The 26,608-nt window shown below is 41.9% G+C and overlaps 1 protein-coding gene across 3 annotated transcripts in view; it reads left to right on the top strand.

The window, feature by feature from the left end:
- The window catches only part of MAP1B (microtubule associated protein 1B), a 74,730-nt gene that overhangs the window by 26,801 nt on the left and 21,321 nt on the right, over positions 1-26,608 (top strand). The window contains exons 1-2 of one of the 3 annotated variants that reach the window (XM_027807503.2): positions 22,282-22,428; positions 24,967-25,049. In XM_027807503.2, the coding sequence (XP_027663304.2) occupies positions 22,374-22,428; positions 24,967-25,049 (138 nt within the window). In that variant the 5' untranslated portion in view covers positions 22,282-22,373. Of the gene's footprint in view, positions 1-22,281; positions 22,429-24,350; positions 24,670-24,966; positions 25,050-26,608 lie in introns of those variants that run through there. The other 2 variants (XM_027807504.2, XM_055699630.1) reach the window with 2 other exon arrangements.

Here is a 26,608-nt window from a genome sequence, read left to right as displayed (position 1 = left end):
GACACAAGCCAGGGTGCTGCTGGCCTCCTTGGCCACCTGGGCACACTGCTGGCTCATGCCCAGCCGGCTGCCGACCAGCACCCCCAGGCCCTTTCCCACCAGGCCCTTTCCAGCCGCTCTGCCCCAGCCTGTAGCGCTGTGTGGGGCTGGTGTGACCCAGGTGCAGGACCCGGCACGGAGCCTTCTTGAACCTCATCCAGCTGGCCTCGGCCCATCGGTCCGGCATGTCCAGACCCCTCTGCAGAGCCTCCTGCCCTCCCGCAGACCAACGCTGCTGCCCAGCTTGGTGTCGTCTGCAAAGTTGCTGAGGGTGCTCTCAATGCCTTCATCCAGATCGTTGATAAAGATATTAAACTGAACTGGGCCCAGGCCTGAACCCTGGGGAACACCACTTGTGACCAGCCACCAGCTGGATGTAACTCCATTTTTTATTTTTATTTGGGCTCAGCCATCCAGCCAGCTTTTAACCCAGTGTAGAGTGTGCCCATCCAAGCCCCAAGCAGCCAGTTTCTCCAGGAGAATGCTGTGGGAGGTGGTGTCAAAGGCTTTACTAAAGTCCAGGCAGACAACATCCACAGCCTTTCCCTTGTCCACTAGGCAGGTCGTCTTGTCATAAAAAGAGATCGGTTCATCAAGTAGGACCTGCCTTTCATAAACCCATGCTGGCTGGGCCTGATCCCCAGGTTGTCCCACACACGCTGTGTGATGGCACTTGGGATGATCTGCTCTGTAACCTTCCCCATCACCAAGGTCAGGCTGACAGGCCTTTAGTTCCCCAGATCCTCCTTCCTTCTGTTCTTGTAGATGGGCATCATGTTGGCTAACCTCCAGTCTTCTAGGACCTACCTGGTTAAGTCAGGACAGTTGATAAATGCTGGAAAGTGGCTTGGTGACCTCTTCTGCCAGCTCCCTCAGTACTCTCAGGTGGATCCCACCCAGCCCCATAGAATTGTGTGTGTCTAAGTGCTGCAGCAGGTCACTGACCATTTCCCCTTGGATTAGGGGGTTTCATTCTGCTCACTGTGCATGTCTTCCAGCTCAGGGGGCTGGGCACCCAGACAACAATTGTCTTACTACTAAAGGCTGAGGCAAAGTCAGCATTAAGTACCTCAGCCTTTGCCTCCTCCTTTGTCACTATGTTTCCCCCCACATCCAATAAAGGATGGAGATTCTCTTTAACCCTCCTTTTGTTTGTAATGTATTTGTAGAAACATTTTTTATTGTCTTTAACTGCAGTAGCCAGGTTAAGTTCTAGCTGGGTTTCAGCCAGTCTGATTTTCTCCATGCATAACCTTGCAACATTGCTGCAGTATTCCTGAGTTGCCTGCTCCTTCTTCCAAGGAGCTTCCAAGGTCAAAAACCTTCTGCTTTTTGCCTGAGTTCCATCCAAAGCTCACTGTTCAGCCAGATTGGTCTTCTTCGCCACCAACTTGTCTTCCAGCACATGGGGACAGCCCGCTCCTGTGCCTTTAAGATCTCCAACTTGAATGTCCAGCCTTCCTGGACCCCTTGGCCCTTCCAAACTGCTTCAGAACAGGGTCTCTGTTGATCTGGCTCCGAAAGAGACCAAAGTCTGCCCTGCAGAAGTCCGTGGTAGCTCTTCTGCTGACATCCTTTTTACTTCCCCAAGAAACCAAAATTATTATCTTTTTATGATTGCTGTTCCCAAGACGTCCTCCAACCACCACATCCCCCACCAGCGCTTCCCTGTGTGCAAACAGCAGGCCCAGCGGGACATCTCCCCTGGCTGGCTCACTGACAGCTGTGTCAGGCAGGCATCTGCCGCACACTCAGGAACCTCCTGGTCTGTGTCCTATCCGCTGTGCTGTATTTCCAGCAGACATTGGTAGGTTGAAGTCCCACACAAGAACAAGGGCTAGTGATCGGGAGACTTCTCCCAGCTGCTTGCAGAATGTTTCAGCTGCCTCTGTCCTGGCTGGGTGGTCTATAACAGACTCTCACCATGATGTCCACCCTGTTGGCCCTTCTGCTGGTCCTTACCCGCAAACAGGCAATCCTACTGTCCCCATCGTTCAGCTTTAGGCACTCAAAACCCTCCCTGACATAGAGAGATACCCCTCTCCTTCCTTGCCTGTCCCTTCTGAGGAGTTTGTAGCCATCCCTTGCAGCACTCTCATTGTGCAAGTTCATTTTAAAGTAGCTCTGTGTAGGAACTGTTGCCTTTTTTATCTATTGACACTCAAGACATCTGAGAACTGGACTAACTACTATTTGCTAGTAGTGCTTGAGGCAGTGCTGCAAGAAGTTGAGAGATGTCAGAAGACAGCAGTATTTGTCTGTGGGGATGAGGGTGGAAGACTGACCAGACAGTTTGTTTATATTTAGCAAAACCCTTTCTCTGCTCTTGTAAAATATTTATTATGCAGGGGGGGTTGTGTGTCATTTGATAAGCTGTATGCTGTACAACAAAAGACAGACATGAATAAAATCAGACATGCTAAGGAGGGTAGGAGAGGAAAGTGAAATAACTTTTCATCTTTCACTTGTCCTGAAGTTGTCACTGGGTAAGTATCTGATATGTTAAACTACAAGGTACTGTTTCTTTGTGGACTGAAGAAGGGTGGCAATCTGGATGGCGATTTGCACATATACTCAGAGAAATAAGCACCTGTGAGAGTTAAAAGGCAGTGATTTAAAATAGTTAGCACCTTCCCAAGTATATTTCTTAAAGATATGTTTTAAACTTTAAGACACAATAAAAAGCTAATACATGGCATGAATAGATATCAAAGCAAGAGATTGTTTTCTGAAATTTTTAGAACATCTTTAGCATCCCAACAGCTATACTAATGCATGGTTGGATCTACTTCTGAACTTCTTGCTCTAGTGACTCATTCAGTGGACTTACAGATTGGCTGGTTCCTGTCCTTCAAAGACTGAAGCATTTGCTTATATTTTTAGCATTATAATTTTACAGAGATTTTTAAAAATAGCACTTTGAAGTGTGTAGTTTTTTAAACTTTCCCTTTGTCTTCTGATTTGTCTCCTTAGTCTGATCTTGTTGAGAAAAGCTTGAATGAGATGATAAAAAAGGACACACATATCTGCAGATGCTTGGACCTAAAGTAGTAAAATTAGACCAATGCCTTTAATTTAAGTTGTTTTTAAGCAATATACTGAAATACTGACTTTTCTTTATACTGTTTACTTACAGCTCTTAATTCATCTGGTAGATGAACAAGAGCATTTATGCTGCGACCACTGCTGCATGTGTATGTTACAAAATTCTGTTCACAGAAGCTGTTTGGTTATTAAAGACATTCTTGAGTGGAATTTCTTAGGCCTATTGCTAAGTGCATGCTAAACACAGGATAACTGTGAATTCACTGTTGCTATGCCAATTTACATTAGGTGGAATCTGAGCCGGGGGTAATTTCCATGTAACTTGCAGATGGGATATAGAACTGTAAGAAAGAGGATGAATAATGTATGCCTGTGTTCACAGTATTAGACCAAGAACCAGAATTAACTTATTCTTGAAGCCGTGGGAAAATTCACATTGTGGTGCATGGTGAATGTATTAAATCTCTGAAAATCTGTCAGCGTTCGTTTCCTCGGTATTGCTAATTAGCAAGTTTAAATGGTTTTGGCAGTGTGAAAAATATTGTATTTTTATCTTGTAATACGTATTTTCTAGACTGTTTTTTTTTAATTACTCTAGTGAGTTTGTCCAGCTCCTACTGAAGTCAGTGGAAAAAGTTATGTTGCCTGAAGACCAGAAGGATCAGCCCTTGATGTTTCTTCTGTTTGCAGCATCTGATAGATGGTGCATGAGAAATATACACAGCTGAATAATCTCTGTACAGAAGAACAGTATCTCATATTTGGTAGTACTTCTATTATGTTTTTTTTACAAATCATGCACAATAGCCATAACTGGAACAAAGCCATTGTGCACAGCAGGTTATAAAATACAAGTACTTCCAAAACGATCATTAAACAACTTTACAAACAGAAATGCAAACAGTAAACAGATGTTGCCTTATTTGAAATGAAGCTGTGAAGCAAAATGGGTGATGACTTCATTAACAGCACCCAGAAAATTAATCACAAAAACTAGCAAATATGTTATCCAGGGAGATACTAAGCAGGTAGAAAACAAACTACTGGGTACAAATTCATTTGTGAGACACAAACTATCATGCCAGATGCCAAGAGGTGCTTTGTGGACGGGGCCTTGGTTTTGTATCTAGCTGAGTCACCACAGCCATAGTGGATCCTGATATCAGTGAAGAGATGAGTCCCTGAAGGATCTAGCTATCCTTTGAACATTTCCCATCACGGACTGAAAGGCAGTCTAGTAACCTGGATTCTGCGACTGTTTTGCAAAGATGATTTGTCTAGGCCTACCTCAACTCTTGAAGAGTTAAAAAAAAAGGGAAAGAGAGTCTAGGGAAGGACTAATGCCTAACTGTTCACACTGAGAGTGCACTGAGAAACCCAGAGGTCCATTAAGGAAAAAAGCACTCTTGCTATTAGTGTCCCAGCCATCAGCTTAAGAGGTTGGGTGTCATAGCCACAAGCTCAGTATGGTAATTTCAAATCCTGGTGCTCCCCCACTGTCCCACTCCCCAGGGAATAGGGTTCTTTTTGCCAGAAATGTTCTTTGGTATTTGGAGGCAATGATGTATATCATTTGGAGGTACAGCAGGGCATGGATGACAGTGCCGTTCGAAAGCAGTGGGGAACAAAAGGGGTTAAGTGACACTCAAGACTGTTATGAGGAGTAGGACCAAATGCTGCCTTTACAGCAAGAGTGGCTGGAGTGGTTAGTTTTGGTAAGGATGGGAGAGTATCTTCATTCTGCTCCCTGCAGAAGATGTGCCCACTTGTAGACATGCTAGCACAGTAGGAACACCTTGCGGAAGTGCTGCCATGCCACAATGAAGCATATAAACTGGGGCTGAGTTTAATCATCGTTACAGTCAACATTCATGAAGTTTGCACAATGATGTCACAGCTTCTCTCTGACTCTGCTGCCTTTTTTATTCCCTTCAAGAATCTTGATTTATAACACTGCCTGCAGTTGCTCTGTTGTATCTGACACTAGCATTCAAAGTTCCAAAGTAAGTTTCCAATTATGGATCAGTGTATGTGAGAAATAGCCTAAAGGACATGGGTATAGGGCTGAGCTAGGTATGAATCTGTGAATTACAAATCAAACTTCCAACTAGGAAATGCAGACTTTATAGCATGTGAAACACTGGGGGAAGAAAAGAGGAAGAGATATTAAGCTTCAATTTCTTTTCTGTTGCACTGTTTTTGGAATCATATTTAATGTGTTTAAGCTGGGCAACAAAAGTGATTACCTATTGAAAACCAGGTTATGACGCGCTGTACAAAAAGTTTCCTTTTTAAATTACAGTTTTTGACACATAAATACTGTTGATCTCACCTGAAGTGGTACTTGGCATTAGGGACTGTGCAATTTTGCCAAGTTTTCCATGTTTCAGTACTTCAGCAGCTGAGTCAGATTAATAAAAGTAATTTGTTCTCTATGCAGAACTTCAATTCATTTTGTAGTTCATTGCTTCCATTGATTCTGTTTGAAATGCAAATAATGGCAGAAATGGTAGGCTAACACTGCAGCTGTGAAATGTGGCACTCCTTCCAAATATAAATGCGGCACACGGGGCCTAACACCCCCACCCTGCCCCGTCCCCGTGGCCTGGAGGGGTTTTGTCAAGAATAAAGCAAGCAAGTGCTCCCAGGAACTAGAGGAGTAAGCTGGGAGGAGCGCTGGAAGGCAACGCAAAAGTAGAGTTTTGACCTGTGTCACTAAAAATTAAGATTGCAAAGCTGGTCAAAGTTTTTAGCTAAGTGTATCTTAATTGAAGATACCCTTTAAATAAAATCCACATTCTGCTAAAATTTCTTTATTTTTCCTTAGATGAATGATTTTTCAGATATAAGCAAAATGTGACAAATCTTATTTTCCTTTTGCTGCCCCTATTGAACATGGTGTAAAAATTCAGTTCCATTTCAAAAATATTACCAGAAAAGTATTGTTTTCCATACCGTGTAAGACTGACATTATCAGGGACATTTGTACCAAGGCTTCCTTTCTCCCAGTCTGTTCAGGGAGTGGGACGAAGGAGGAAGGTCTGCACAGCTGAGGCATGGGCATTTACTCAGGTCATAAAGTAGTAGCAACAGCTGTGGCCTGATCTGCTAATACTGCCCACGCCTACTCCCCTGGGGGACCTGCAGCCAGAGGATGTCCTGGACATCTACGTGGCCTCAACGCACCTAATACGTGCTAGGCTTATGGCCAGCATGTGCTGCTCTGGTGTTACTTGTTTACATTGCACATTTGTGTCAGCTCACATACTTCTCACAAGGGTTTTTGCCCCTGGAAATTACAATTAAGACAGAAAGGAGACAAAGGACAAGTGGAGAAAGGTTGAAAGTTTTGTAATTTACTAGCACAAATGTGTTCAATGTTTTGCACTGCTGGTGGTGCAAAGGAAAGGAAATTCCGGGGCGGGGGGGGTGGGGGTGTGGGGTGGGCATCTCAGCCTCATTGTAAGATAAGAGAGCCATACCTTCCCAGGGGATCTGGTTTCTTACCACTTCCCTGTTTGCTTCCAAGTCACCAGGAGCTGCAGGTGCCCAGCACTGCGTTTGGGCAGTGATCCTTGCAAACCACCAGGCTGTATCTGAATGGTGGCAATTCCTCTGACTAGGGAGGTTCAGACCTTGGGTTTGCAAACAGGTAAGAGGCAAATGCTGGAATCAATTTTTTTAGAGCCAGAAGATCTTTCATGATTCAGAAAGGTCTAGTATTTACTGCCATACAAAGTGTGAAGATGTACTGCAATCCATAATTGAAATGAACCTGTCCTTTAATATATCATCTGATGCCAAGATGGGCAGTGATTTTTCTTGGAGATTACAATGACAGAAGGGGTGGTGCTACAGGAACTGTGAATATGTACATGGATGCAGAATAGGATATATGGTAAGTCTGCCAGTGGTGGGGTGATAAGTGCTTACATATTTGGAGTGGATGGGGAAAATGTAGGCACAGATCAACTTTCAGACAAATGAGAATGAAGCACCATCTCATAGGTATGTTAATATATAGGAATGTTAATACATAAAAGTCAAATGGAGGAAAACAATTTCTGATATAGGATGGACCAAACTGTATCAATGTAATTAAAACTTCAAGTCAGACCTACTGATTGTTTTTGTGATCATGAACATGTCCTTCCCCCAAGCATCGTCTGCATACAAAACTCATGTGGCTTGAAAACTGTCACATACTCTGAAGATATAAATGAGCCCTTAACGCTTTTAAGAACTGTCTGGTCTGCCCTATTTGAATGTTAAAAAGCATTTCTGAGAGTTTCATGCATTAAATGAAATATTACAATGCCAGCTGAATTCTCAGCATCCCAAAGCTGATCATGAAGGTGATTTACAGCATTCAAAGAACAGTGGCATGGGACATTTTATACATAGGTGGAAATAACAGCAACATGCTGTAGCTTGATGATATATCTATAAAGTATAAGTCCACATGTTTTGACCTGTGGTTAAAAGCAGATATGTGCTTATAGTTGCATATCAAGATCTAATATTCAATAACAGCAAGTAGATTAAATCTATACACAATGAAATCTGTGCCAAAGAACTTGTGGTTTTGTTTAATAGGAACCAAGCCAAGGACAGTCTGTAAATAAATGTGCCAGTTTTATTGGGATTCTTTCATTTTGTTGTTGTTGTTGTTGTATTTTGGCACATGACAGAGAAAATATTTCCCTTGGTTGTAACTATCATTATGAGGGTTTTATTGATGAACATATGAAATATTAGTGTCAGGGCCTAATATTCATAGTAGACAATATCTGTGCTTAGAATTTGATTGTACTCTAGCCCATGCTTCTTTGTCTTCTGAATTAAAAAACAAAAGCATATGTACTGTCTCACAATATTTGGGGAAAACAGGGCAAGGAAGACCTGTTAGAAATCTGGGAATTTGCTGAGACCTTCAGGCTTGGAAGTAGGGGGTGCTAGGGAGGAGGCCAGAAGCATTGTTTAGAAATCTAAACCTAACTTATTCCCATGCTGTTGGTGATTACTTAAAGCACTGGAAAGTGTGGCTCTGACCCGACAGGGAAGCAAATTTACCTACCTCAGGAGATCTTTCTCATCACAGCCAAGCCCAGTGCCTATCATCACAGAGGATGGGTCCTGAAACTGGGATGCAATCTCCCAGTGGATTCCTGGTGTGAACTGTCCTGAGGCTGTGACAGGGCCCTCTAACATCTGGGTGCTACATGCTCTCCTTGAGGGTGACCTTGGTTTGTTTCTAAAATCCCCACACCTTGCAGATCAGTAAATGGGTCTTCTGGTTCTCTCCTTTAACTGGGTGTATACAAGCAACTTTAGGATAAGTGCTGAATGTTCCCAGCAGTGCAGTCTCCATGTAAGGGTTTTTCTTTTTGTCTTTCTTAGCTATATGCAAAGAATAAATAACCTCTGTATAAAGATACAATCACATCACTTTCCCTATGACTACTAGCAGTCACAGGCAGTTTTTCCTTAAGCATTCACAGAAAATGAACGAAATTTTGTCCAGTGAGGTATTAAAAATTGAGTAGCAGCATATGGGATTTCACTCACACTGCTAAACTTATGTGGAGAAAGCCACTGTAACTAGCAGCCCTTTTATATTCACTGGGTTTTGGGTTTTTTCCCCAGGTGCTTAAAAATCAGCTATTTCAGCGTTGTGTTATGTCAGTTCTGTTTCAAATGAGGAAGGTACACGCTTGTCAGGACTGGGTGAGGTGTTCCTTGGTCTAGGTAGGACTGTGTAGTAACGGGGGATGTGGGATACGGAGAACATCCTGCAGCACCATGTGGGCTACAAGTTGAATAAGAGAGCCATTTTATGTATCAGCTAAAAACTTAAAACAAAAAAAACCCCAAAAAAACCAAACCTGTGCACTGACTGTTCTTCGAAGAGGAGGTCTCCAGAAACTACTTTTAAGTTAAGCAATGCAGGCAATATAGAATATTCTTTTTCTTAGGAGAACACAGTGAAATCTTGCCCATTGTGCAAAGGTGATGCTGCCTTGCTTTCTGTCATATGTGCAGACCTAGTGCAAACTGTTCACCATAAGACAGATGTGGCTTGAGGCACATTCAGTCTGAATTTTTAAAGCACTTGACTGTCCTAAAGCTACTTTTGGACTGGACTCTCTTCATTTACACTGTACACATCTGTTCTTAGACAACATACAACATAACACCATCATACCCAAATCAGGAAAATGTTTTTCTCTTTATTTTTCAGAGGTCTTCAAAATACCTTGGAATGGGCCTCCTCTTGTGCATGCCTGTCCAAGGGCACGGTATTAAAACTTATGAATATCCTCAGGGAGGCTTGACTAATGCTATAAAATTCCCACTTTAGCTGCTCTAGATTCTGCAGAATTTTGGGGGGAAAACCCTACAGGAATTTTTGAGACAAGCTAGATCAAAATGAAGGTGTTAGTTATTGATAAATAACTTATACGTATAAAATGCCAACAATGCCATCCTCTATCTACCGCGTTTACCACACTCCCTCATTCTCATCTACGTGAGAGCTGAGATATTTTTCCCCTGTTAGCTGGATTTTCGGTGTATCATCTTCTTTTAAGTCACTACCAAGACCTGTTTTATTTCTGGCTTTTGTGCTCCCCAGCTGTTTTATCTGGGTAAACACAGCATGAAGACAATTTCAACCCTGTGATCCTTGGGGCTACAGGGAAGAGCTTCCAGGCTTGAGGACTCCTGGAACATGTTTCCAGGGCAATCAGTGCACAGAGATAAAAGCAAAGCCTGGAGCCTGCTGGGAAGAGGGGCCAGAGACTTGGAGCCCGAGACTTGGAGCCCATCTTTATAAATGAGAAAGTGGGATGACTCTTTAAATATCTGAACTGTTTTAGAACCCCTGATTTAAACAGAACCTTTACATCTCTAGGATCCACCCAGTATTGCTCAAGAGCTACCACTTCAATAAATTATCAATCATTATGAAATCCACAAATGGTATATGGATACAACACATCTTTAAAATACATGAAATAAAACAATGTACATTTCTTTCCTCAGTGTTTCCATTTTAATTGCAGCCCTCATTTCTCTATGTCCATATCAACACATCAGCTCTATCAATAATATTCTGCCAGCACACCTCTAGATTTCAGTTTTGACACATTTGTAAGTGCATCTTCTCTAATTGAGAAAAGTGTCATCTTGGCAATCCATTGCTGGAGCTACTTGGTGTCAATTGCCAGAAGTAATTAGAAAGATGAAATTTGTTTAAAAAGTTGATGATTACCATTCTTCCTGCTTGTACCCTAAAGCATCACAACTGGATGCAAGCCAGAGGAATTAATTCTAATGCCAAGCCTAGTGTGAATGAGTCTTTTTTTTTAGTTTGATTTTTGTAAATTTCTAGATTTCAGATACAGAAACAGGGGTTGCCAGTGGTAATTTTTTTTTTTAACAGCATGATGAAACCAGCTTTAATTATTCGGTTGGTGCCTGCAAACAGTTGCTTAGTGTGCCTGCAAACAGTTGCTTAGTGATTGGTGGCCTTTCTGTTCAAATCTGCAGTAAAACTGATCTGTGGGCTAGGTCACTGGCTGTTTTAAGTCAGCATGACTCTGCTGATTTAACTGGTATGCACTAAGTCAATCCAGATAAAAATACCTCTGTATATTTAAGAATAGTATGGATAGCTTCTATATTCAAGACTGCTGACCATTAAAAGAGACATCTCATAGGGTTTTCAGTGTACTAATTTCTCTTTTACAGATGTCTATTTTCTCTGATTGCTGTCTTGTGGAGTACTTAAAAACAGCCCTGCAGAGATTTTAGTTTTGGCAAGTACTAGGTGGTCGATCGTATGCTAGCTCAAGAAGACAAGCCTGTGTGAAGTTTGCACTGAAAAGCATCACAGTATATTAATTCCTAACTAAACACCTTTGTATCTGAATCTGTGAATCTTAAAAAAAAAAATATTTAAGGATTTGTGTAGTTAAAAATTAATGAAAAATGCTCTATTGTTTAGTTACATATAATCAAACTGAAAATAAAAACACATGTTGTTCTCAGTGGGGGAGAAAGTGTCAGGAGAATAGATTCGTAACAGCTTACAGATTAATCTCCTAAGAAGAGACTGGTCTGTGCATGTGTTGTGGAAACAGCTTTCTAGTTACAGGGCGCCAGGTGGTCACCTATGGTTAACTGAAGAAGCAAACACTGCCATAAATGCTATTAGTAGCGTGTAATGAGATCAACTCCCCGTAGTACTTGCAGTATCCTTAAGGTTTTTCCCTAAAGCAGCACAGGGCTGATCACCACCTCTTAAACAATGAAAAGTTTAATCTTTCCTTGTTGTATGCACACAACTCCTATCGGCATTAATAGTGATTAAGTATGCACCTAAAGGGAGAAATAGACCTAAAAGTTTAAGTAATTGTGGTATGCTAAAGGTTTCCAATTATTTCACAAAGGCCAAAATTGTATGACTTCCCACTGGGTGACGTTAAGTATTTTCAGAGACTTGTATTGTTGAGGCCTAAAGCCTGATTAGAGGTTCCAAAACAACCATGGAGATTTAGGAAAAGGTAAGAAGACTTAGATGCAAGATACAGAACCTGAGACAGAAGTCTTACTTAATCGCTTTCCTTTCTATGACAGAGGGAGCTTTTGCTTTCTTTCATTTTAAAGTAACTAGCTGTGATGTTTGCTGAGCATTGCAGTAGACCTCCTGGGAGTCTGGTGGATGTTTATCTAGAGATGGCACAGTTCTCCGCAGCAGTTCTCGCGTATGCAGGAGGAAGCTGTTTCGCTAGGTGCAGACTCTGTGCCCTCCTGTAAAAGCTTGCTGTAGCTGTGTAAGCAGAAAGGATCCTCCCATTATGGTCATGAACAGAAGTCCTCTGTGCCTCAGCTTAGAGGCCACCTGAACTATTTCTAGGGGCACCTGCTTCTTCCTATGAAGAAGACTGGGAGTACAAAAGGGTATCAGAAATGGTAACTCAAAGACTTGAAGATTAAAACAGGTGTTTTCAGAACTAGATCTGTTCCTCACTTATTTTTCCGTACAGAAGTTGCTGCAGGGACTGTGTACAGGACCAGTAAGGAAAAAAACAATAATCCCAGCTAGACTCTTGACTGGCCTCTGGAGCCTGCCCACTTCATCCTTTAGAGGGCCAGCTTTTGGTTTCACACTTGCTGGGTCACTGATTTCCGATTTCTAAGACCTTTGCCTTCTTTTAGTGGGTATTTTTCACTTGTATCCTATCGGTGGATATGAGCTATCACTATTTGTTGTTCATACATTGCTTTTTGATATTTCTGTTTACACCACTGGTTAGGGTAATAGCTTTGTTAAATTTTAGAGTTTAGGTGTTAGAAGACCTTGACTTTTCAAGATAGTATGTGGAATATGGTTTTCTGTTTCCTGAAGATACTTCTTGGTTTTTTCCTCCCTCCCTGTTTTTGATGTTCTAATTACATGATAGCATTGATTTTTTCATTCTTAGAATGTAGTCCAATTGGTTGTACTTAAGCACACCATCAGAAAAGTTAAGACCAAATACTGGAGGGACTACCTTATGGCTTGTTTTAATTCCAGAAATGAAAGCTAGAAGAACGTTCCCTTTGTGCGGAAATACTAGTTGGCAGGCGTGCCTTCTCATTTTCTTCTTTGTAAAACCTCAAATTAGTTAATAGTACTTGCCTGTATACCTGAGATTAGTTAATAGCACTTGCCTGTATGGTACACAGAGGCAATAAATTTCATATTACGTTTGCTATTTGTATAAAACCATCACAGTGGAGAACTGGACCCATCCAGTAGAGAACTGGAGGATGGAACTGTTTTGAGGCTTTCAAGTGACTCTCTCTCTCTTGGCAGAGCAAGAACTCTGCCTTTGGGTAGAACAGTTGCCCTGCTTTTTCAGACCAGGAAAGCCGTTGCTGCTAGAATAAAGCAGTGAATTCACATCCAGAAGTTGATCAGCAACACTGCTTATCATCATGGCTTTTTTCACTGACTATACATAAAGCAAAATAAAAGCTTTGGGCAAATAGTCCTGTGGAGCTGGGAAGCCAGATGGTTGCCAGGGAAAAAGCTTAAACCTGGTTCTCATTAAGGTCTCACAAACAGAGCATCTTGTTAGTAGTTGCAAAGGCTTGAGGTTATTCCACAGCTGGTAGATTAGTTGATAGTAACTTTTTTTTATTTGTCATTTAAAATCATTTAACAGAAGGACAAGTTTCTAAAGTACACAAAAGTAAACGCAAGTATTAAAAAATATAACTTTTCCACTGTAATACAGTTATTATGATTGTGTGATTCTTCAGGAAACAGCAATAAAGCTGTGATGTTAATTGTGGAAGAAGAACTTCACAGTTCTTCAAAGAGCATCACTAGGTGAATTATGTTTAAGGAGGTATTTTGGCAAACAACCTCAGATTTTTCTTGTACATAATAAACATTGCAGTACAAGTATCAAGGGCAGGTTATAAACTGTGGGTTTCTTCCCAAGAAAATTTACGATTGCCAGATTGTAGCAAGACTCAACCGTAAATAATTTTCTATACTGCTACTGTTAACAAAGTTAAGTGTCTAATCTGGAGTGCAAGGCTCCCTGCAACAGCCCTTAATGCTTGCAAACAGACCTGTCATTCATTATTCATGGACTGCCAAAGCAATGAAATCCTTCTTTGATTTGAACTAAGAGGAAGGACAGAAATTATATTTAAGCTGAGAAACTTTAATAAACACATGTCAAAGAAAATGTGCTTGAGGGAAAGAATGGATTCCCCATGTGTGAAATCCCTATAGGTTGTATTGACTTGTCTGACAGATATGGCAGACGAACTTAAAACTAAGTTGCATATGCAGTAATGACCCCAAGACCAGAAATACCACTCAGAGGATTTTGACTGGAGCTTTGGGTTTGACTTCAGCTGCCATAGTGATGAAAACCCACTAGTAAGTAGGCTGTGGCAATTTGGAAACATTAACAGAGACCTTCTGAAATGATCAAAATTCAGGGACTTCTCCCTGAAGAGAGGGAGTAAAAGACTAAAACTGTATTCACGTAGAGATGTCTACAAAGAGGAATGGCAGACTTCTGAAATTATTTTTTTCTGAAATATTCATTTCAGTATTTATCCCTTTGCTGCACATTTTGCATTGTCATCAGCTTTTCCCTGATGCTGCTGTGCTCCATTTTCCGTATCAAGGTGGGAGTTACAGTGAAGTAAAAGAAAGCGTCTGCACAGTGTACTGCAGAGAAAAGGAAAAAACTGAGCAAACTTCCCTTCCCGACCAGTAAGGATGGTGAGGGCAAAATGGTACAGCCAGGCACTGCAGCACAGGAAGGTAACACAGAAGGATGTAAAAAGGAGGTTATAGCAACAGCAACATCTGAAAGGAAGTAAAGTACATTTACAGAGTTTTTTTGGGTTTTTCAAATACAGGAAGGATCTTGGCTACTGGCTTAAAATCCATGAAGGAGAAACACAGTGCTGATGTTCCCTATCTTATTTTCAACAGCAGACATTTATAATCAGAGAACCTTTACTATTCCTCATTGGCTCTGTAGCAATTTTCCTGTGGCGTGCACTTGGCTTTGAGTTAGACACTGTGTTATTTAATGCAGATTGGCACAATCATATTTTGTATAATCTGATGTTTGTTTTCCATAAAAAGCAGCCCATGGAAAAAGTCCCAAGTACTTTTCCTTTGATACACACATTTGCTTAGCATGTTTAACAGCCTAGTAAATGGTTTTGTTTGCAACGTGAATATACTGGGCAGTTCATATAACAAAAGAACACTTAAGCCTCTGACCAGTCCTGTGAATTATGATACATGTGCTGTTCAATAAACAGTGGAGTGTGAGGTAGTGAGCCACAGAGGTATTAAGAAAGAAGTAGTATTTTTTCCAAATAAGATTTTGTTTGGCTATTTGACGGTTAACACCAAGCTGGGATGTGAAGGAGAGACTCCTTTTCTGAATAAATGAGCAAAGTTAAAAGTTTAACATTGTGAAAGTATCACATTGTAAAAGTATCACATTGTGGGGACTACTGCAAATAAATTATAGTGGGAAGTGGTCTGCTCTGCTCAGGATTATTTTAGTTTCTGGGTTCAAAATGTTTTCCAGTGCTAATAGAAGAAATTTCCTTCATTGTAGACAGAGAATGTTGTTTCTGGAAGTGGTCTGATGTTCTGCAGTTCTCGTTCTCTTCCCTGGTTAGTAATACTCCAAGATGCAGGCTCAGATGAGGACTTTCATTGACCTTCAGGACTGATGAGTCAGCTCTGCATCATCACTGCAGTCTCCCAGTCGTGGTGCATGCTGGCTGCCAGTTTCTACACAGAATGGGGGCAATGTGCTATGCAGCTGAAAACTAAAGCTCCAGATCCATGGATAGTTCTGCAGTGTATCGTAGAGCTGCCCTTGCCATTATCTATACATTTAAGATTTAAGTGTAGGAGACATTAATGTGAGACAATGAAGTGATTACAGCCTAAAAATATATGGGACTGACCATACTATACATGCCATTAATTTACTAACTTGCTGTTAACAGCTTTTTAAGATTATTACTTGTAATGAAGATGTGTAACTCAAGACAACTGCTGACAGAAAAGCTCACATTTGCCTACCTGCTTGCCTCAAGTTTATAAAATACAGAAATTGAGAGAGGAAAAGATGAAACTGTTTTGCTTTTGCCTAGATAGTCCTGCATAAATTTTTCATGAATTGCAGTGGGTGTTTTCTGTTGCCATTTGTAGCTAGTTTCAAGGCCTACAGTGATAACATTATTTTTTAAAATAATATAGATATCTTAATAATCAGGCAAGTGGTTTATGGAAGAGTTTCAGCTCTGGGAAGTAGTTAGAAGTGACTTAGGGGTTCATCTAAAAAGCCAGTTGATTATGCATAGCTTTTTAGGTGTTCAGTATTTTCTGATGCACAACACAGTGATGTACCTTGGAGAACCAAAAGGATTTTGTAGCTGCAGCATTCTGGTTGACTTCAGGTTTTTGTTTCTGTATGACCTTGGAAATTGTTTCCTTATCTCTACTTTATGGGGTTAAAATCCTCTCAGATGTGTTCTAAAGATAAAATTCATTGTGAAAATAGTTCAGAGATCACAGTGTCTCTAGAGTTTTAATCTACAAAACCACTATGTGGAAATATTCCTAAAGAACATTAAAATAGGCATTGCAGGAAGCCACTTGAACTGTGAATATTTTGGAGGAAAGAGCCTAAGTTTTGTTTATATGGAGCATTAATAAGTGCTGCATATTGCCTTAAATAATGGAAAAGACTAAAACATTTATCTTAAAAGTCTTTAAGGGCAAAACAAAGAATAAGAAAAAGGTGCATAAGAAGATGTCCGTGTTGATGGGTGCAGTAGTCTTCCAGCTGAAACCTCTCCTTTCAAGGTTGGAGGGGTGATTTCTGATGGAGGTGGTGAATTCAGGTGAACAAATTGTTGGTAAAAACCCGTGTCAGACACCTGGGATGGGATGAGCTTCTCAAAGCGACACTGACTACAGCCATGACATTGAACAAGGCAGTTCTTATGACTAGGGACATTGCATGCCCCCCTGGTAAAAAGCCCTCACTCTTCCATCTTTCTGCCGAGATGTTAAACTGCTCTGCTTTCTAAACACTTTTTTTTTTTTCTTTCCATAATTACAGATCTTTTCTTGGAGTAGGGTCATCAAGCTGCACTCACCTGTCTGCAAAGCATAATTCCAGCTGTGCCAGTTCAGATTTCTGTCATTCACTTGCCATCCTCTCAGTGAAATTGCAGTGCTGCCAAATAGTGGTGGACAAGGCTTCTGGGATTTGAGCTTTATTCACCATGTGGCTTGTCAATGACACAGGTCAACAAAAGAACAGAAATGGCAGAGTTCAGAGACAGTCAGTGCCTGACCACAGCAACAATTAGGCATCAAATGAGATAGTAAAGACTGCTGTCAGGGGCCCACTATCTTTGCAGCTGGTTCAAGATATTGGGTAGTTCTCCCACAAATAGGAAATCTTAGGTATTGGGAATGATTCGTTATCACAGGATGGTTAAGGAATGTTTGGATTCCTAGTCAAAGAAGTATTCCAATCATTAAAGACAGTAACACACTTCAAGAGGCTTAGCTTTTTCCTGTCGGTAGCGAATTTTTATGCTCGATAGCAATAACTTGCAACTGAACATACTGAACAGATTGGTGCTGCTGACTGACTGCTGGATTTATTTTTTCTTAAGCAAAGTCAGGGGTGAACCCATTTATCAGGAGCATTGTATTCCACTACTGTTGCAACTTCAGTATATAAACAGCAGGTGTATTCTTGTCTTTGACTCTGATTTTATTGAGGTCTTCAGCAATCTTAAATTTCACTCCTGTCCACAGTCTTGGTGAAATCGATAATGAAATCCCTGGGGTATTTGGTTCATTTTTTTGTGGCATATCCCCTTTTGGGGAGATAAACCTATTTTAATAGGCATTAAAAATGCAAGATATAAACTTCTATTGTTATTATTCTTTAGACCAATTTGCTTCAACTTTTTCTTCAGACTACTTTTTGTAGTACTACTTTGTTCAGAAGAGATTTTTAATGCTTTAGCAGTCCTTCATAGAGCCCTGAAATTGCAAAACATCAAAACTTATATGAAAAATACTGTTTCTGAAGGTGAAGAATGACACTTGAGGATAATAATTTCCCCCTGACAGTAACAGATGGGAACACAAGGCCAGCAGTTTGGTTCCACTTGAGAAAGGGCTGTATTTTGAGAGCAAATCAGATGTTACATGAAGTTGGCAAACAGTGTAAGAAATCAGTATTTAGTGTGAGAAGTTGATGCAATTAGCCTGTTGATCAACAGGGTGTGTGGAAACATGATTTAATGTCTTGAATTTACTTTAGGAGATTTCAGTGGGAATGGGTCACACAGCAGTGAAGTCCCCTGCAACCTCTGGTAGTTCTTGCAGCAGCTCCTAGCACAGCTCAGTTTACAAGTCTGCAAGTATTAGAGATTCAAGTTTGAGGCAGAAAGTATGAATCCAGCTACAAATATTAGCACAAAGAGGTTGGCTTTCTTTCCCTCACTGCTGTTCAAGAGTCCTGAGCAAGGATTGGTGGACTGGTTTTGTGTACAGTAACTGGAGGCTAAATCTTGCAGTTACTGTTCAGGCTGCATCATCATCTTCGTCTAGCCTTCCACTTTCAAGGCTCTATTATTACCTGGAAGTATAAACCCAAATGAGATCTGACAGATAAGGACTTACCCAAGAACTAAAGTGAAATTATATGCAACTAGCTTTATTCATTAAATAAACGTGAGCTAAAAAATCCTAAAATACAATACACTGCACAACATTGCTTCTCAGGACTTGTAATTAATGAATTGTTGCAAGTCAGGTACAAGTAGGAAAAATGTTTAACTATCACCAGGCTGCAGCTGAACCATATGAAACTTGCATATGAATTCCATTTATGCAGGGAGAGAGAGAGAGGATAAAATGAGATTTGTGCTTCCTTTGGAGTCACAATAGTTTTGTATTCCAGCAGATCAGATGCAAGAAAGATTAACCTAACTTTGTGGAGACAACACATAATCTGCTTTAAAAAGCATGTAACATTAGATATGGATATGAATATGAACTATCCATTGCAGTCAGAGCAGGCAGGTTTAAATAATTACAAGGAAAACAGTCACAATCTGTCATCACTGTCACTCTTCCAAAATTTTGTCATCATCAGAGGTCTCAGTAGTGTTAGTAGAGCTGACTTTTTGTTCACAGTTGTCGCACCAACTCGGCATCCTAGCAGGTATGTGGAATTTATTTTCACCTAGAAATGTGTAAAGTACTCCAATATTCATACATATGTAAGAGTTCTTGCTAGAAAAAGTTTCTATAGATTCCTCGTACCCAGCTTAAATTTAAGAAGTCAGCAGAGTTGGTGAATTTATCTTCTGTGACGTAAATGGAGTTGTGCCTATGTTATGCACTCCCCATCGGGTCAGCTAGTTACAAGAGTGACTGATAAGCCTCTGCATCCCCTGTCATCACCTGTAGGGCTTTCAGAGCGTGCCTGGAAGGGGCTTTCTGAAGTCAGCTCTCACAATCTGATACTTAGACATTACACAGACATTTCTCCATCAAGTCTGCAAATCATTTTCTTCTTACTTACAGATACCTGAACTCCAGATTTTTACAACATCAGAGTTTGCTTTGGCAACTTAATGCTGTAGACTTACCTATTTCTCAGCTTGCGGTTTAGGTCAGCAGAAAACTTAATGTGCTCTGGTGGCCCAGTCTCAACAGACAAAGTAAAAGGGATGAAGTGCTCCATACCATTATGCAAGATTTCTTCAGATAATTGATAATCTGCTGTAAAAGGAGATCTTGATCCTTTCTCCTTGGTCTGGAATCAGATACTGGTTGCAATGTAGTGCCTCCAGGTTGACAGCAGGGAGGTTTGGGGGCTGGCCACAATTACAGCATTATTTGACACTTTATACCCATTGATTGCTGTGCTGAAAACAAGAAAAAAACCCAGATTTATTCGATTAGTGTAAGGAATAGCAACTGTCAGATGATGAGAACTCTGAATACTCTGTTGATAACATAGAACAACCATGCTGAACACAAAGTTAACACATCATTTTTGGAGGACAAATTTGAAGGTCCCCACTAGAAAAAGAAGATGAAACAATGAGCCATTTGAAGTTATTTTAAAAGTATGGGTTACTGTTGTCTAGGCAAAAAGTTCATTTTTTTCCAAAGGAATTTATTGCTTTAAATATGTCATGTGCAAAGGATATGATAACCTTCCAATAACTTTCATCAGACATGGCAAATCTGAAACAGATGTAATTGGGATGATTCTTGAACATGAGTAACTGCTGTCCAGCATAGTAACCGACAAGCCCCAGTACTGTCTTTCAGAGTCTTAGCAGCTCAAAGACCATGCTTTGTCGGACCTCTTGTTCAGTGGTGAACACCTTCGTTGTGTTCCTCAGGTTATTTATTACTTCTGGTTTTGCTAAAGGCATATTTTCTTATACCAAATTACTTAAATGTAAAAGAGTGTCTGATGTGCCCATGCATTGACCTTTAGTGCTTGGATGCATAGCAATGGAGTGTAAACCCCCTCCTCTCCTCCCCCACCTGGCCTCCACGCCCCCATATACTCACATATATGAAATACTTGTTAGCAATATTTTTCAGTCAACTAGCTCTTGCTTATATGGGTGTAAAGGCAACAAGGACTTAAAGCTATTAAGATGTTACCCTGTGTGGATATCAATAAACGGGGTGTTGTCCTGAGTAAAAGCTAAAATACACCAAGCCTTTCCTGCCACCTAGTCCCAGAAATGTCAAGGAAAAAAGGTTGCATGTTGCTGCTCCTCAAACACAGTGTTGTCCTGTTGGGAAAATGCCTTTTCTTCAGTGATCGTATTTGTCTGTTAAAGACATTTTCTTAGAGCTGAAGAATGAAATCAAGGAATGGACATTCTATGGTTCATTTTGGAATTTTTCTCCCCTCACTGTCCATTTCCTTCGGAAGACAGGGCCAGCTGGGGGGTCATGGGCATTGGCTGGCAAGTGCAGAGCAGTGAATGTTTCCAGCTGCAGAGAGTTCACTGTCTAGTCATAGCTTGTGGGAAATTTTGTTAGCAAGCCTTGAAACCTGTGCCATCGCTAATGCCACCCAGCACAGTGACTAGCGTAACACAGCAGTCATGTCTTCTGACAGTGAAATGATAATTTAAAGTTCTGTACAATGAAAAAAACCCACATGTTCTAAGTAGCCAAAGAGCTGTGTTTGAATGCCAGCTCAGGTGTCAAACATCATCTTCAGGGAAACCATATTCTCCCTTTACCCTTTCTGCCAAGAATCATCACAGGAAAAGATTTGCTTGCTTCTGCTGTGTTTATTTTCTGCAGGAATGGCATTGACGGGGAGCAAGTGAGCAATGGTGTCCATCTGGGGTGGTGGGGAGGGCTGATGGGAACCCCTCTTTTGAGTACCATGTTGCCTACAGCGTGCACACTCATGGGGGTGGTGCTGCACAGGCATGCCAAGTGAGAAGTGTATCGGTAGTGATCCCTGGTTAAACAACACTTGAAGAAGGGCTTCCTGGCTTCCTTCCTTTCCCATGCCCTTCATATACATTTTGTGTTTGCACAAATTTAATGTAATAACTGTTAAAAGTGGGCCTTATGATCGAGCTGCTTGATTGGTCTGAAGAGGTGAACTGTGTAAATTAGGAAATCTGTTCAGTCACTTCTAGGAAATGTTATTGACACCATCTCCATCTCATTAATCGTACTATAAATGCCATTGGTATTTGGCTGCGTAAGGGAGCAATGGGATCCTATGGCAATAGGAACTGGGATGCTGCATGTGGAAATTGCCCTTTAAGCAAATGTCGCATGCTGTTGACTTCTCCTTTCTGTTCTGGTTCTGAATCAAACAGCTGCCAAGACTCTATTTGTGTCTGGTTTTAATTTGAAGCTTTACTTAATGAAATCAAGGATGAGTCAATAAATTAAAAAAAAAATATATTTATTCCAAACACAATGAATATTTATTTTTTAAAGCCTTTAGATAGGACTTCGACTTGCTTTCCAGAAACTATAAGCAGGTAAAATCTATCCACTCAACCACTTCTGTGCAACCTGGAAGTTTCTTCCTTTCTTCCTCTGACACATCACAGAAATGTTCTGTCAAATGTGTAGAGTAGGGCTGCAAGTATCCAGTAGAGTTAATTTAAAGCAACCTGAGATCTTCTCCGATTCAGTGAGTCTCAGGTTCTCCCACTTCATCAGTAGCTTAGTAAGTGGCAGTCTCTCGCTAGTTTGTGAAACGCTGTTGCTGCTTTCTGTTCCCACACTGTGTTAATTCATTTCTGTTTGATAAAACTGTTCCTGTGGGAGACTTTCCTTCACTCTAGCTGAGCATCTCAAGGTATCAATCTGGCCAGTAAGCCTGTGTTTCTCTTACAAAACTGTAAATAGTTTTTTAAAGGACATAATTTTTTATTTTTCAAGCAGTGTTACAGGACCTTCTTACTGATATCAGCAAGCAGACACAAACTTCCCACATTTTACAGTGGGATGGGAGCCCTGGTGGTGACTCACACCCTGCCAGTGCTGGGTCCCCACCCTGTATGATAAGCAGTAACACATGTTGATGCTGAGGAGTTGGAAGGATGAGGCAGTCACGCATGCAGCTCTGAACAGGCACCATGGTGTACATGGTGCAGACCTCTACGCTTGCCTCTGGAAATCAGTCTCAAGCTGCATGACACCATGCAACCACTGGGACCTGTGGTGTCTGGCCCATGGGAGCGCAGGATGTAAGTAACCACCGTTGTCACTGCTGGTCATAGGAGCTGTGACTCCTCATGCCAAATCCCTCCCAGCTACACAGATGCTTGACTCGGAGTAGCTTCGGTTAAGTCCAGAGTGGGTGTTTTGACTCAGGTGGACACTATGCATCATTGTCTAACTTTGCATGTGGCTAAATGCATTTCTTTTCTACCTGTGTTTAAATATGTTAATGCCTAATCATTTGTAAGGCTTATAAATACTTATAAATTCTGGCCTGAACAAAGTGTGTGCTCTGTATCACCAACTATTAAGTGACAAATTTCTGTGGCAACTAAAGGGTGGCAGTTTGTTTACTTAACAACAGTAAAGACAAGATTCAATAAACTGTGCCTAATCTTTAATTTGAAGGAACTCTGCAGAACAACTTAAGTATCAGATCACTGAGCACCTTCTGAAGGTGTCTGTAGTAACACAGCCATCTGGACGTTGAATTGAATATAGCTTTATATATGCATTCCTGTTAGGCAAGTAGAGCTATAAAAATAAATTGAATTACAAAGCGTAATACCAGAACGATGCTGCAGAGAGAGTTGCCCTCCTCTCTTTTCGTAATACACAGTCTGTCTCCTCCTTTCAAGGAAACATAGCAAAAAAAGATGTATGTTAAGAAAACTAGGTTTCTTCAAACAAACCAGACCAGTATCCACAAGTCTCTAGGCACTGTCATGCACAGAGAGTAAACTACACCCCCGTCTCACATTTTACATGAGAACACTGAAGTTTTTTCCTTCTTCACTATGTCATTTGATTGTAAGCTCTCAGGCTTATAAATGCAGAGCTTCCCCCGAGCAACAGCGGAGGACAGCAGGTTGGAAGCCCGGTGGGCGAGGAGCAGGCGGGCAGAGGCTGCCAGGCAGGGCGAGGACGAGCAGGAACAGGAACAGGAGCAGGAGCAGGAGCAGGGCGGCACCGCTGGCGCAGGCGGGGCGGAGGGGGAAGCTGCCCGCCCCTCCCCCAGGCTGCCCATCCCCCCCCCCCCCCCCCCGCACGGCTGCCCATCCCCCCAGAAGGCTGCCCACCCTCCCCCCAGGCTGCCCACCCCCCAAGGCTGGCCGCCCTCCCAGGCTGCCCGCCGCAGCCGGGCTCCCTTCGGCGTGTCCCAGCTCGGTTTTTTGCTTCTCTTTACAGGGTAGTTTTTCTGAGCAGGCAAATAGGTGACTTGTCCTGAATCCCTCGTACACCCTTTTAAGCGCAATTAATTATTTTAATGGATTAATATTACACAGAGCGGTTTGCTTGGAAGGGACGGGTCTTCTGGTTTGGTTGGTGGTTTTTTTGGAACTAATTACCAGACTGGATTTCTGAATGACAGTACGGCTGCTAATTAAGCTCACTGCAAGTTCTTACAGAAAGAGACCTTGATAAGAACTTGCTAATTAACATAACAAAAAAAATATGTCAAGAGTCCTGTTGTGTTTCCCTGGCATCCACTCCCAGTCAGATGAAAATCACTATTGAATACAGGTACTGACTCACTAAGCGTGAAGGCCAGTGGTCTGCGAGGCTGCTCCAGACTTGCCCAGACGTTCTTTCAGGATCTGGCTGGTATTTGTATGCCCATTCACTCTGGTTGCCCAGCGTTGCTCGCCATGGCTTTTGTAAGCAGGAGGAAGATGAAGCAGGGCAGTGCACGTGGGCGTGTGTCCGACCATCCCCATAGGGAGTTTCTCACAGTGTCATCTGTGACATTAATCAATATTAGCAGAAGGCTGAAAGGGGAGTTTTGGCAGGGTGGGTCCCAGCTTTCACTCGATTCATCTGGTGGGGCCGGAGACCTGGCTGGTTTGTCTGGTGCAGCCAGGGACTCAGTGTGTGCATGGCGTGCAGCCCAGCGTGGAGCACTCCCATGGTACATGACGTGCCATACGTGGTGGGACAGTGCTGGTGGTGGTAGGCCAGAGGGACACCCCTGAGCTCCTTTGCTTGTCTCACTAATCATGCTTACTAGCCACCAGCATACAGCGCAAGTATTCACTTTTTTCTTGCAGGGAAAGTTTGCAGCCTGTGTTGACTTTCCTGCTGCTGCAGCTAAGCTGCTAATAGTTCTTGGAAGAGGAACTATTAATTTAAAACTACCTGGGCATGTTATAGAAGTGTGTAATCTCAGCTGTATCTGGTGTAGATACATCCATGAAAATACAGGCCCAGATGTTCAGCTGGTGATCGTTAATCCAGTCCCTGATTCACACCAGCTCTGTGAGACCAAGGTGAGTTACACGGACTCCTCTGGCAAAGGGGAAGGAACAGGACCTGGTGCTGTTACCTGTTTGTTTCATTACCTTGAATTTTCCAGAGCAGTGTTTCTGGCCCGCAGGACCACATGCTATGGGTGCCTCTGAAGAGATGAGCAGCATAGCAGTTGCTGTGGCAGATGTGCACTGTGCTGGGTGACCACAGAGCTGTTGCACGGTAGGACGTGCAACAAGCTCATGGAAAGTGTGGGTTTAAACCATACTGATCTAATTTAATTTCTTTTTTTTTTCTTTTTCTCTCTGTGCTTGCAGGTCAGAAGATTCTCCACCACAGAAGTGATGTCTTGGAAACTGTGGTCCTGATCAATCCCTCAGATGAAGCAGTTAGTACTGAGGTAAATCAGCAATGAATGTGTCATAAAAGCTTCATTAAGCGGAGAGGATGAGAGCAGTGAAGCAGATGTAGTTGAGGTGATAGCTGAACATCAGTTACTGCCTTTGAGCTTAGTGATTGACAAACGCCAGCACTGTCTTTCGCAGTCTTGGCAGACTAAAAGCAGGTCCTAACTAAGGGTGAAAAGACATGTTAGGAGCAAATACTGTTAAAAACATCAGGCATACCTTGATTTTCTCCCGGGTTTCCCAGAACCCTAGTAAAACATCAGAGGCATGGGACAGAAACACACCTCTGATGCCAGCACTCCTTTCCTCATAGTGCTCCAGGTTCCTTCTTGATGAAATGGAGGCAATTATGCTTAAACTGCATCTGCTTTTCTTCTGCTCCACCATTGTTTGGTAGCTCTGGATGCCTATTTTACACATGAAGAAAGTGCCTGAAGGTGCCCTGAGACAAATTTATCTCTTTGAGAGGAATTGTCAGCTTGTGGTGGTGACTCTAGGTTGATCTATCTGGCCTTCAAAAGGCATGTGACATGATCAATGGGCTCTGGAGAGTGTCCCAGCAGAGGACTACCAATTCCTCATGGACTTGCTGGAGCAGCGTCACAGAACTGAGCAAGTAGCTCAAACACAAAATTGCCAAATTTAGCTAGTAAGACTGAAGGTTTAAAAAATAGGGATAATTGCATTACTAGCCTGTGCTGAGAAGCACTGACATAGTACCATTTCTGGTACTATGGGAAGTGAAGTGTATTTTATTATATTCTGAATATATAGTCTGAATAATATATTCAGAATAAATATTCTGGTACTGGGAAGTGAAGTGGCTGTGCTTGCAGTACATAGTGAAACATCTGTTTTGTTGCCAGCCTTGAATGACATTAAACACAAACAGGAGGAAGGACTCTGAAACAAATGACATTTCTGAAGTTGTAGCAGTTTAAGTAAGTCAGTCACTTTAGTTAACGACAGCTCATTCACTAAAAAAAATGTGTGAAAATCTCTTACAAGGCCTTGGAGTTACTTGGTAAGGAAAAGGGACAGCTGGGTAACAGCTCTTAATACGCTCAGGCATTCAGAGCAAAAAGCTGTAATGTGTGTGAGTGTGGAGGGGAGGAAGAGCTGAAGGAACTGCCAAGAGTGTGGAAATGCCGTTTCTGTCGCTGTTGCTTGCCATACCTTTGGTGGATGACCTCATGGAAGAACACGGTCTGGGGCCCATCGATGACTTCTGAACCCTGGCTTTACTCCTTTGGCTCCGGAAGATGTTTGGCTAGGTTATTGTTAATTTCCTCTTGCTGGATGTGGGACACAATCTTTTCTTCGCTTTCGTCTTGCCAAGCTGGTCACAGCCAGAGGTTACAAGCTGAGATTTACCTTGGCTGGCTAAGCAAGACTGACTGAACAGAAGCCAGAAAAAGACAGTAAGAATGAGGCTGGAGAATTAAACTGGAGGTTGGAATATATGTGATTTACCCATTATGGCAAATAGAATGCTTCTCTTCATGTATCAGGAGATCTTCACGTTGCATCTGGGGAGACCATGACATATATA

This window comes from Falco cherrug, chromosome Z (genome assembly GCF_023634085.1).
Source record: "Falco cherrug isolate bFalChe1 chromosome Z, bFalChe1.pri, whole genome shotgun sequence".
NCBI lineage: Eukaryota > Metazoa > Chordata > Aves > Falconiformes > Falconidae > Falco > Falco cherrug.
Note: the sequence above shows the minus strand (reverse complement) of the source record. Positions and strands in the feature narration are given on the sequence as shown.